This window comes from Piliocolobus tephrosceles, chromosome 3 (assembly GCF_002776525.5).
Source record: "Piliocolobus tephrosceles isolate RC106 chromosome 3, ASM277652v3, whole genome shotgun sequence".
NCBI lineage: Eukaryota > Metazoa > Chordata > Mammalia > Primates > Cercopithecidae > Piliocolobus > Piliocolobus tephrosceles.
In genome coordinates this window covers 150,222,628-150,234,910 of record NC_045436.1, presented here as the reverse complement: position 1 = coordinate 150,234,910, position 12,283 = coordinate 150,222,628, and the positions used below count along the sequence as shown (strand labels likewise).

Here is a 12,283-nt window from a genome sequence, read left to right as displayed (position 1 = left end):
AAAACTGACAAATAGTTTACAGCGTGATTGTGTGATTTTTACCCTTCCACCAACAATTTATGTGGGAGTTCTAATTACTCTACATCATTTTTAACATCGGTTGTTATCACTGTTAAGATTTTAGTCATACTAATGAGTGTAAAATAATGTTTTGCGGTTCTAATTTTAATTTCCTGATTACTAATGATATTGAACACTTTTGGTTCAATGGGTTATTGGCCATTTCTACATCTTCCTTCATGTAATGTCTGTTTTATCCTTGCCAAACTTTTTATTGAACTGTTTTTCTTAGTGTTGATTTAGAAGAGCTCTTTATACTCCTGATATGAGTCTTTTTTCTGATATATGTTAATACATTTTCTCACTCTGGGACTTGCCTGTTCACATTCTTAGGGTATCTTTGGAGGAGCATGCTATTATTATTACATTATATTTATAAAAAGAATTTACATGTATATTATTAGACCACTAGCCCGACTAATGAAGAAGAAAGGAGAGAATATTTGATAAACACAATCAGAAACAACAAGGGGGATATTACTCCTGACCTCACAGAAATATAAACAACCATCAGAGAATATTATGAATACCTATATGCACATAAACTAGAAAAACTAGAATAAATCGGCACCTTCCTGGACACATACAGCCTCCCACACTAAACCAGGAAGAAACTGCATACTCGAACAGATCAATAACCAATTCTGAAATTGAAGCAGTAATAAAAAGCCTACCAACCACAAAAATCCCAGGACCGGATAGACTCACAGCTGAATTCTACCAGATGTACAAATAAGATCTGGTACCATTCCTACTGAAACTATTCCAAAAAATTGAGGAGGGACTCCTTCCTAACTCATTCTATAAAGTCAGCATCATCCTGATACCAAAACCTGATAAAGATACAACAAAAAATAAAACTTCAGACCAATATCCTTGATGAAACATCAATGCAAAAATCCTCAACAAAATACCGGTAAATTGAATTCACCAGCACACCAAAAAACTTATCCACCATGATCATGGAATAGTATGCACCCATAAAAAAGAATGAGATCATGTTCTTTGCAAGAACATGGATAGAACTGGAGGCCATTATCATTGATAAACTAACACGGAATAGAAAAACAACACATGTTCTCACTTACAAGTGGGAGCTAAATGATGAGAACGCATGGACACACAGAGGAGATCAACACCCACTGGGGACTTTTGATGGGTGGAGGGTAGAGGATCAGAAAAAAAAAAACAACTAATAAGCACTAGGCTTAATACGTAGGTGATGAAATAATGTGTAAAACCAATCCCCGTGACTCAAGTTTACCTACTAACAAATTTTCACTTGCATTCCTGAACTTAAAAGCCAAAAAAAAAAAAAAAAATTCAACGAATTAAAGAAAAACGCTGTTAACAGCACCTGTCACAGTCTTATAAAAACCAGATCACTGGAGGTGGGGCCTATGCACATATTTGTTTTGCTTTTATCCTAATGCTTTTTTAAAATTGCAGTGTATATATAATACATATATAAAAAGTACACAAATCATAAATATTTAGCTCAATGAATTTTAATAAAGTGAACACACTGGTGTAACCTGCACCTGGAGAATATAAATATATATATATATATATATATATATATATATATATATATATTTAAGCATTAAAACAACATGACATGCAGACCTCATAATATCTTAAATTACAGATTTGGATACTGAGGTTGAGAGGTTAAGTTACTTATTCATGTAACCAGTTCTTCACAGAGATGAGATTTTCTGATGTTAAGTTCAATATTTTTATAGCTACATCATTTATCTACTCCCTCTTTTATATATCTAATTCTCTTATCCACTCCACAATTATTTAATAAGATCTTTTAGGGAACTAAATTACAGAGGATATATCAATAAGATTACATTAATACATATGAAATTAAAAATGAGTCAATTCATTCAACTGTATAGGAAAGATACTAATAACATTTATTTTAACTTTGGGGTTTGGTCATTTTATTGCACCTTTTATTAATTTCCATTAGCTAATCTGAAGCCTTTTATTTTAGGTTATCACATATTCTCTACTAATTTTATTGACTGAGATGTTGATTTATAACACATATTAGACTTTTCTTCAGGGCTTAAGTCATTCACTGTCCTACAAAATCTGAGGTGCCTAAACAGGCCTTATAAAATTCTTCACTGTGTTACTGAGTGCATTAATATCTTATCCCAGAGGCTGAAGGAAATCATCAGCTTACCATGCATTTTATATACTACAGCCAGTGACGTCCAAGAGAGATGGCTGAGAGTAGCATAAAATATGAATGTTAATACCCACACAAATAAAAATGTACACATGTTCAAATACTATACCTTCGCATCCTTGTAAAGAAAGAGAAACCCATCTCGTAAAACAAAATACCGGTCTTGAAACTTATTTCCAGATAATATTTTGGATGGTTCTTCTTTGATTTTCAAGATTCCTTCTTTGATGCTTCCCAATGTACTCCGGTCTGTAAAGTACAGCATTACTTTCGTGAGTTGGGTACATTTTTACTTATTTGAAATATAATACAAAACATTTCTATATTGTCAGTTTTAATAATGTAAAATAAGAACTTGTTTACTACCACTGAAGTCTAAGATGAACTTCTGGGAATATCATGTGTCTGAAGTATTGCTATTTATCATATATGGGCCTGCCTGGACTGTTCAAGTAGCCACAGGCTAGAAATCACACAAAATGTGATTAGTATGAGCTGAGAGGTACTATAAGTGTAAAGTATCTACTAAATTTTGAAGACTTTATATGGAAAAAAAAAAAAAAAAAAAGCAAAATATCGGCTGGGAGCAGTGGCTCATACCTATAATCCCAGCACTTTAGGAGGCCGAGGCAGGAGGATTATCTGAGGTCAGAAGTTCAAGACCAGCCTGGCCAACATGGGGAAACCCCATTTCTACTAAAAATACAAAAACAAGCCATGTGTGGTGGCATGAGCCTGTAGTCCCAGCTACTTGGGGAGGCTGAGGCAGGAGAATCGTTTGAACCCGGGAGGCAGAGGTTGCAGTGAGCTGAGATCATGCCACTGCACTCCAGCCTGGGTAACAGAGTGAGACTCCATCTCAAATAAAATATAAAAAAGAATATATCACAATTTTAAAAATATTAATTACATATTGAAATGTATTTTGGATATTGGATATATGATATTAAATAAAACATACTGGTAATTTTACCTGTTTCTTTTTGCTTTTTTCTAACGTGGCTACTAGACAATTTATAATTACATATGTGGCTTGTGTTATATTTCTTTTGAGCCCCACTGGTATAAACAATGCAAATACGCGATAAAAAGGGAAACACCTTTAAGAATTCTGACTCAAATTCACAAATTTTTAAGGCATTAAATACATTTTTATAAATGTGAAACAGGCAAGGGTAAGAAAGGCAAAACTGCTAAGGTAGAACATTTACCCATCAATGATAGACTGAATAAAGAAAATACGGTACATTTACATCATGGAGTACTATGTGGCCACAAAAAGGAACAAGATCATGTCCTTTGCAGGGACATGATGGGGCTGGAGGCCATTATCCTTAGTGAACTAACGCAGGAACAGAAAACCAAGTGCCACGTGTGCTCACTTATAAGTGGGAGCTAAATGATGAGACCACGTGGACACATAGAGGGGAACAACACGCACTGGGGCCTATTGGAGGGTGGAGGGTGGGAGGAAGGAGAGAATCAGGAAAAGTTACTGATAGGTATTAGGCTTAACACCTGGGTGACGAAATAATCTGCACAACAAACCCCCATAACCCAAGTTTACCTATGTAACAAACCTGCACATGTACCCCTGAACTTTAAAGTTATTAAAAAAAAAAAAAAAAAGAAAGAAATAGCAGGAGGAAACAGAACTATTTGAGAAATAACATATTGGAAAAACTAAATCTAAACATGCGATAATTGCTACAGTTCATTGATTACCTATTAGACACCTATATACTCTCTAATAACAACACTAAAAAAATTGTGATTATTATGTTCATTTTACACATGATAATACTAAGGCTTAGAAAGGTTAAGAAGCTTTCCCAAGGCTGCAGAGCTACCTGAAGGAGATTAAAACTCAACTTTTTTAAAAAAAACTATATTTTGGATTCAGGGGTACATGTGCATGTTTATTACAAGGGTGTATAACGCTGAGGTTTGGGGTTCCATTGATCAAGTCACCCAGATAGTAAACATAGCACCTGATAGAAAGTTTTTTCAGCCCTTATCCTCCTCCTTCCTTTTGGAGTCCCCAGTGTCTACTGTTTCTGTGTTCATATTTGTGTGCACCCAAGGTTTAGCTCTCACCTGTAGGTCAGAACATAAGATATTTGGTAAAACTCCATTTCTAAATGCATGTTCTTTTCTAGACACTGCTGCCTCAGAGAAGAAACTGAGGGATTTTACAGTAACTGAATCCAAGTTTAAACCTAACATATCACTAGAGAGGCCCCCTCACATTTCCACACTATCCTTTTCCTATTATTATGATGGGTCTAATGGACATTGACTAATAAGCCAGAATTCCCTCCAGTTTGGGTTACACATTATTTTTCTAGCTCAGAGACTGGCAAATTATGGCTGCAGGCCAAATCCAACCCTCTACTTCTTTTTATATGGTCTATGAGCTAGGAATATTTTTTTCATTTTTAAGTGGTTGAAAAAAATTTCACAAAAGTTTGATGACACACGAAAAGTACATGAAATTCAAATTTTAGTCCTATAAAAATAAAGTTTTATTGGAATACAGCCTCATATTATGTACTATCTATGCCTACAAACATGCTACAGGGACAGAGCTGAGTAGTTGTTTCAGAGACCTTACTGATAACAAAACCTAAAACATTAACTCTTGGCCTTTTATGGAAAAAAGCTTGTTGACTCTCACTTCACAAGAATAGACTTAAGGGAAACTCTTCTCCACTAAGAAACTGTTCAATCTCTTTGCCTTTAGTTTAGTAGTTTCATTATTCATTCTTCCATCAAAAATGTACTTTTTCTTACTATCAAGCTTTGTGTTAGGCACTGTGGTAGATGGACAAATAAAATTAGAGAATTCCCAGAAACACAACGGACAGGGAAAAGGCAACGGATATGTCAGTAAGACAGAATATGTGAAGGCATGAAGTGATAACATAATAGTAATAATCTGAGCACCCTTTAGTGAACAACTCATATAATCACCTCTAGCGTATGTGGAGCACGAGGCAAGCACTGTGCTAGCCTTTCCATGAATGCCTCATTAAAGGCTCAGAACCACACTTTCGGGTAGATTAATCACAATATCATTTTACAGATGTAGAAACAGGTTGCTATAATCATGAAACTTATCCAAGGCACACAGCTAAAGAGTGCTGTCATCAGAATTCAGAGTCAGGTCCACCTAGCTAGACTGGGAAGGTGCTTTCACAGGTATTAACCTATCAAAAATATCTCACAGAATGTTTGTTATTAAAATCCATTTTTGGTGATGTGTAATGTATAAAGACATGCCAGATTAATCTGTTTTTGGATTAATTTGTATTGACAGGGGCATTAGACACTGAGCTAGTCTTTCCTTCCCAGGAAAACTCTGGCTTACATCAGAAGATCTCTCCTCCTTTGCCCCACAATTTTCTGCCCGTGGCCCAGTGCTTGCAGGTGGGAGAAGAGGAGGCAGAGCCACCGGCAATAGATGTTGTTCCATAGTTTGAATGCGTGCCCTAAGCTTTCCACCTACACCTTTATAATGATTCATCTTTTTCTCATTATTTTTACATTTTATTTTTAGCATGTTCTAAATGGCTAAATGTGTTTCTGGGATTCCTATTCTGTGACATTCAAGTTAGATAATTTTTGATCTGGTTTTACAAGCCAGAAAATAAGATTCAGAGAATTATAATGACCCGCCCAAAGACATAAAAACTAGTAAGTGATAGAAAAGGGGATTGAAGACTAGGTCTGGTTTAGCAGAAATAAATAAATACAAAGCAAAACCAAAAAGCACAATATACTTTGTGCTCCTGTGCACTATAATTTGTTGTAGCTTATGAATAAAAGGCTCTGTATGCATAAAAAAGGGTAGATCCTTTAACAGTAATTATATTTTGTGTGCAAAACTGACAATGTGCCACAGGTAGAAATCATTTCAACTAATTTTTGTAACACAAAAACACTTTTTTGTAAGAACATCAAATTTGTATTTGTTTTTCTATCATGCATAAATTTGTCAGTATATCTCCGGTCTAAAACTTTCCCCTGAAATCCAGATACATATTCAACTGCTTACTTGAGAACTGAAGAACAACAAAAAGAAAGAGAAACCTCACACCAACTAGCCATCATATGGTCATTATGATGTCAGCTTCTGCTTTTCCTGTAAAATAAGACTAATGACACCTATCTTGAAGGATTGTTGCGGGCCTTACATAGGATAACGTACACACAAGATGTATGGCAGAACACTGTATCAGGTCTAACAGTCTAATACCTTCCTGGTATTAAGGTGATAGAACTTTAAATATCCATACATCATTTCTAAAATTTACAAAATAAAAACTTTAGAAAAAAAAATTTAGTCTTTCCGGGTATGGTGATTCATGTCTGTAATCCCAGCACTTTGGGAGGCCGGGGCAGGTGGATCATCTGAGGCCAGGAGCTTGAGACCAGCCTGGCTAAGAAGGTGAAACCCCATCTCTACTAAAAATACAAAAAACTAGCCAAGCCTAATGGTGTGAGGCTGTAGTACCAGCTACTCAGGAGGCTGAGACAAGAGAATCATTTGAACCTGAGAGGCAGAGGTTGAATCCAGTCTGGGTGGCAGAGTGAGACTCTGTCTCAAAAAAGAAAAAAAAAAAAAAAGAAAAGAAAAGAAAAGAAAAAAACAAAACAATAGTCTTAAACACAACAACCCTTAATCTGCTTAATCTGTTTGCAAATAATACACAAATGTTCATACTTAAATTAGCATAGAGAAAACAAAAGTAAAAACTACAAATAGTTCCTTACAACTCAAATATATGAGCATGGAATGAGCACCTGGAAGCAAAAGTGCCCAGGATTAATCACATTACTGAACCTAACCATGAATACACACACAAAACAAACCCGATAGTTTTCATGATACACATACTGACCTCAGACAGTACTTTGTTGATCACACTGTCATACTAATAGGTACTTTGTGACTTTTAAATAATTACTGAAAAACATACTGCTAAAATTTGTCTTCTAGTACAACCCCTTAATATTCAATTCCATAGAGAAATATTGTAAAGGACTTTTATAGCTAAGAAGTATAGTAAGCAATTTGTTAAACATTGTATGGACTTGGTCATATAGCTGATTTAGAACAAGAGAGTCAAGAAAGGCATTTATAATGCCTTGTTGGTTTAGAAATAGGTATTTTTAAAAGCAAGTTATAATCAAGTTGTGAAATACAGATATTTATTTTGCTTAAGTCAGTAAAATCCATTCATACTCTCTGACAGTGCTTTTCATTTACATTTTTGTTCAAATTAATAAACTTTTCCATTTTTACCAATAAGAAATAAGCCTATGTCTGGTATTAAACTACTCATAGTCATAAAAAAGAAAACAGACTTAGGGGAAAATATTGTTTAAATTTTAAATATCATTTAAATAGTAACATTTACTTTAACCATCATTGTATGTGATCGAGCATATTGAGTATAAACGCTATTAACGGACCCAGGATGAAAGTTTTGAAAGGAATATATGCTAAGGATGAGGGAAGAACAAAAAATACTTTGAAATATGAAGCTCTATGATAAATACTATGATTTAAAAGACTTTCTAAAAGCTCTCACAACCAAATTCCTGTCTGCCTGTCTGTTCCCAAGATATTAAAATAAGTAGAAAGCCACCAGTTAAAGGCCAAAATAACAAAATAAAGCTACACGCTTTGGGGTATACTGTGTGTATCTCTGTATATAATAAAATCGAGGTCATGAATTGAATGGCTTCTAGTAATTCATTCTTCCAAACTCTTCAGGTACTGGTTGGACTCTCAACTTTGGGGTACTTCTCTCATATTTCTTACTCCCTGGACCTCATGCTAGACAGAAAGCTCCCTTGCTACTAGGGAAAACCATCTGTTGTTTTTGTGTGAGTATAACAGATTTGAAAGTTTAATGCACTTCCCAAAGCACTAAATTCTCTCAGAGATAAACCCTGGGATGCACATTAATAGGTACTATTTCATTTACTACCTTTTGATCTTTCATTCCAATCAAATTACAGCATACTGTTACCTCCACTGAATCATAAAACCCTCCCCTATTCTTGGTAGTTGCTAGAATGAGAAAGGGTAGGTTGGAGTTTATTGAAAGGTCTTTAGAATTAAAACTGTGGGTAAGAAAACAAACATGTATTGTAAGTTATATTGTGCTATCAACTTGGTATCAATTTAGAAAAGCTCTTAAAAGTCACATGTATGAAACAAAGCAGAATGGCCAAATTGATTTAAGCAGAACAGACATACCACATAACCAGGCAATGAAACTGAAAAGTTCGCACCTCCAAAAAAGTTTTTCTAACCCATTTGAAAACCTCAATTTTTAAATACAAAAACAGTTATCTCCTAACCACGAGCCGGAAATCCCAACAGAATAATTGATGGATGGAGAAGGCTAGGATTGAGGGGAAGAGGAGAAACATACACCCAGGAACAGCACTTCTCAGATATATATTCCCCCTTTACCCTCCATGTCCAGGCTGCTAGCAATCAACCATTATTCTTTCAGCAATTCTCTTTGGGATTCAATTCCACTTCATTCCTATTGTTATCACCCTACACACTTCCTTTTCCCTCTAATCCTTGGATTTCAGAATTCTCTAACTCCGTGTCCTACCTTTCTAATGGCTCTAACATACAACTGCAGATTCTTGTTATGAAAACATAGACTTCATCATTTTATAAAAGCCCTGTCCAGAGCCCCACTTTTCTAATGATTAAAGCCTTACCTTCCTAAAGTCAAAAGCCTATACTCCTCTGAATTTCAAAACGTGAAATAAATGGACAACTCGTATCCATCTCTGTAAATTATTAAACTAAAACATAATATTTAAGTTCAATTGGTAATAATACACTATTTGGAAAACCAATCATTTTCTCTGTGGTATGACTCAAGTTAATCACTTGAGTGATCTTGAGAGAAATCCTGTTTTGATTCTGTACAAATTTGATTCCTACTTCTGGACCTAACTGATCCACGAAGGTTCTTCCAACTACTTCGGTCTATATTTTTTCGCTCATGCCATGAAACTCCAAGATCTATCACCCTTGAATGCATGAAACATCGTATTTGCTTCATAATTTAACTTTTTTATTTATCAATGTTTATTTTAAGTTCTGGGGTACATGTGCAGGATGAGCAGGTTTGTTACATAGGTAAGCGTGTGCCATGGTGGTTTGCTGCACAAATCAACCCATCCCCTAGGTATTATGTTCAGCACCCATTAGCTGTTCTTCCTGATGCATTCCCTCCCCCTGCCCCGCCCTCCCCATGGACAGGCCCCAGTGTGTGTTGTTCCCCCACCCCATGTGTCCATGTGTTCTCATCACTCAGCTCCCACTTATAAGTGAGAACATGTGGTGTCTGGTTTTCTGTTCCTGTGTTAGTTTGCTGAGGATAACAACTTCCAGCTCTATACATGTCCCTGCAAAGGACATGATCTCATTCCTTTTTATAGCTGCATAGTATTCCATGGTGTATATGTACTACACTTTCTTTATCCAGTCTATCACTGATGAGTATGTGGGTTGATTCCATGTCTTTGCTATTGCCAACACTGTATTTTAAAAGAAAATATTTCTACTTCTTGAAGGGCATGGGCCTTATCTACAGTGCTGGGTTGACCTGGTTATGAGGAATACACAGAAAATATAATCTAATAGTTACTACCATCACAATATGTTATGCCTGTCATACTTCAGCAAGCAAACTATGAAGGAAGAGAAAATTCACTTTTATTTGAGCTACTCTTTACTCCTCTGAGGCTTCCCTGGTTTGTGACAAACAAACATTGTAACAGCTTCACCTCTGCTTAAGTATATATTCATTTTTTATTTCCTGTTTAAAATAATGTATACTTTGGTTATCCTCTTCAATCTAGGTAAGAGCTGACACAATACAGTGACTAACAGCACATTATGGAGCTAGACTGCCTGGGCTTGAATGACAACCACATTCTCTGCTAGAATGTAGGCAGTAATCTCTAAATCTCAATCCTCTTATCTGCAAAATGAGAATACATACAGTACTTACCCAGTGGATGTGGTATATAAATTGCTCAGAAGAGCGCTTGGCACAGAACAAGAAGAATGTAAGTCCTTGTTTAATTAATGAAGGGTGAACATAATTTTTCTCTGTGTTGCAGAGCCTAAGGCAAACACTACAGAAATAACTACCCTTACAAAAGTCTGATGACTTATAGATTGAGTTTCTAAGAGTCTAAAAACCTGATATCTGATTTATCCTTGATTTCAGGATAGTAAGGGGTTTAGGACAGAATATATAAGCTGGATATGGAGAGATCTTGACTGTAACACCTGTTTCTCCACTTATCAGCAGGTCGCCTTGAAAGAGTTACATAATACCTCTCCATCTCAGTTTCTCTATTTGTTAGTAGTAGTAAACAACCCTAAGATAAGTAGGAAAATGATATAAAATAATATAAGTAAAGCATTTGGCCCAGTGCACATAGTAAATTCACAGTAACTATGAACTATTGTTATCTCTCATATATTATCTGATCAGTGACAAGGAAATACACAACAAATTGATCTATTTTTCGTGGTCTGCATGTGTCTCTCTTCTTCTCTTGCTGGCAAAGACTATTTCCTCAGAGCTATGCCTTATCTTAAAAAGTTCTTTGTTCCAAGTTCTACCTGCCCCATGTAGCCTAAGTGATGAAGGGCACAAATGGGCAGTTTCCTTGAGAAGCAACCCCCTTGAAATTATGTCAAGATCAAGTAATTTTGCAATATTTGCAGGATAACATCTAAAAAGCCCTTCCAAATTCAAAATTGTGCATATTTTCTTCTCTTCAGAATCGATTGTGTAGATGCATTTTCTATAATTTTAAGGAAGGAGAATTACTGATATATTTCATTCACTGTATGATATTCACTCAAAATGCATTTTGGTAAAATTTAATTCTACAACTAAGAAGAAACCAAACTGGACATAATAGCTGCTTGAAAGTATACTCCTTCCCCTCTTTCTCTCTCTCTTACTCTTTTTCTCTCTCTCTCTTATTAACACTTGAAGGTTTATTTTTAGAAGACTAATGGGGGGGCATCTTTTTAAGACTAATAGACACATTGTGACACCTCAAGAAAGTAATCTGTTCCTTAGGATAAGCCAAGTATGCCCCCTTCACTCCAATCTATTCTCCCTTATGTTATTCATACAGTTGACCTTCTGCATCCATGGATGCCACATCTGTCAATTCAACCAATAGCATATCAAAAAAGTATTTGAGAAACAAAAAATAACAATTTAAAATACAAATAGAAAAAAACACGGCATAGCAATTTATGTAGCATTTATATTGCATTAGGTATTATAAGTAAACAGATGATTGAAAGCATAGGAAGGATGTGCATAGATTACATGCAAATACTCTGCCATTTGATATAAGGGACTTGAGTATCTGCAGATTTTGGTATCCATGACAAGCAGGTGGCAGGGGGTGGAGGTGGCGGGAGATGTGGCAGTGTCCTGGAACCCACTTCCTCATGGATACTGAAGGAAGACTATATTGAAGTAGCAGTGGTTAACAAAACAAGCAGCCTGTTGACATCCTTCTATAATTAAATTATTTATAAATAGTTAAATTATAAATATAGGTACTACTAGAACAGGATTGAATAAAAAAGTGACAGATTTTTTTTTTTTTTGCCATTTTACTACTAACACAGTAAATTGCAGAAAGCAGAAAATTGTTTTCCTATACTGTTTTCATTATTACATTGAATTATAATAAATATTTCTAAAATATAATTTAGTGTGATATATTTCTTTTATATTAAATGAATGTATAATTTTCAGCATACTTGTAATAAATGCAGAGATAACACTGGAGTTTTCAGTGTTCATATATTTTCTTTCATGCGATTCTCATGAAACTTTACAAGGTAGGGAAGACAGGTTATATCATCTTATTGACAAATGTGAAAATTGTGGCTCACAAGTATGTGACAAAATTAGAAAGCAACTATGC

General features: G+C 35.2%; 1 protein-coding gene across 4 annotated transcripts in view; it reads right to left on the bottom strand.

Annotated features, from left to right (window-relative positions):
- ARAP2 (ArfGAP with RhoGAP domain, ankyrin repeat and PH domain 2) overlaps positions 1-12,283 on the bottom strand; it is a 182,051-nt gene that overhangs the window by 24,150 nt on the left and 145,618 nt on the right. For all 4 annotated transcript variants that reach the window (XM_023224473.1, XM_023224470.2, XM_023224474.2 and 1 more), the window contains one exon: positions 2,376-2,515. In XM_023224473.1, the coding sequence (XP_023080241.1) occupies positions 2,376-2,515 (140 nt within the window). The remainder of the gene's footprint in view (positions 1-2,375; positions 2,516-12,283) is intronic.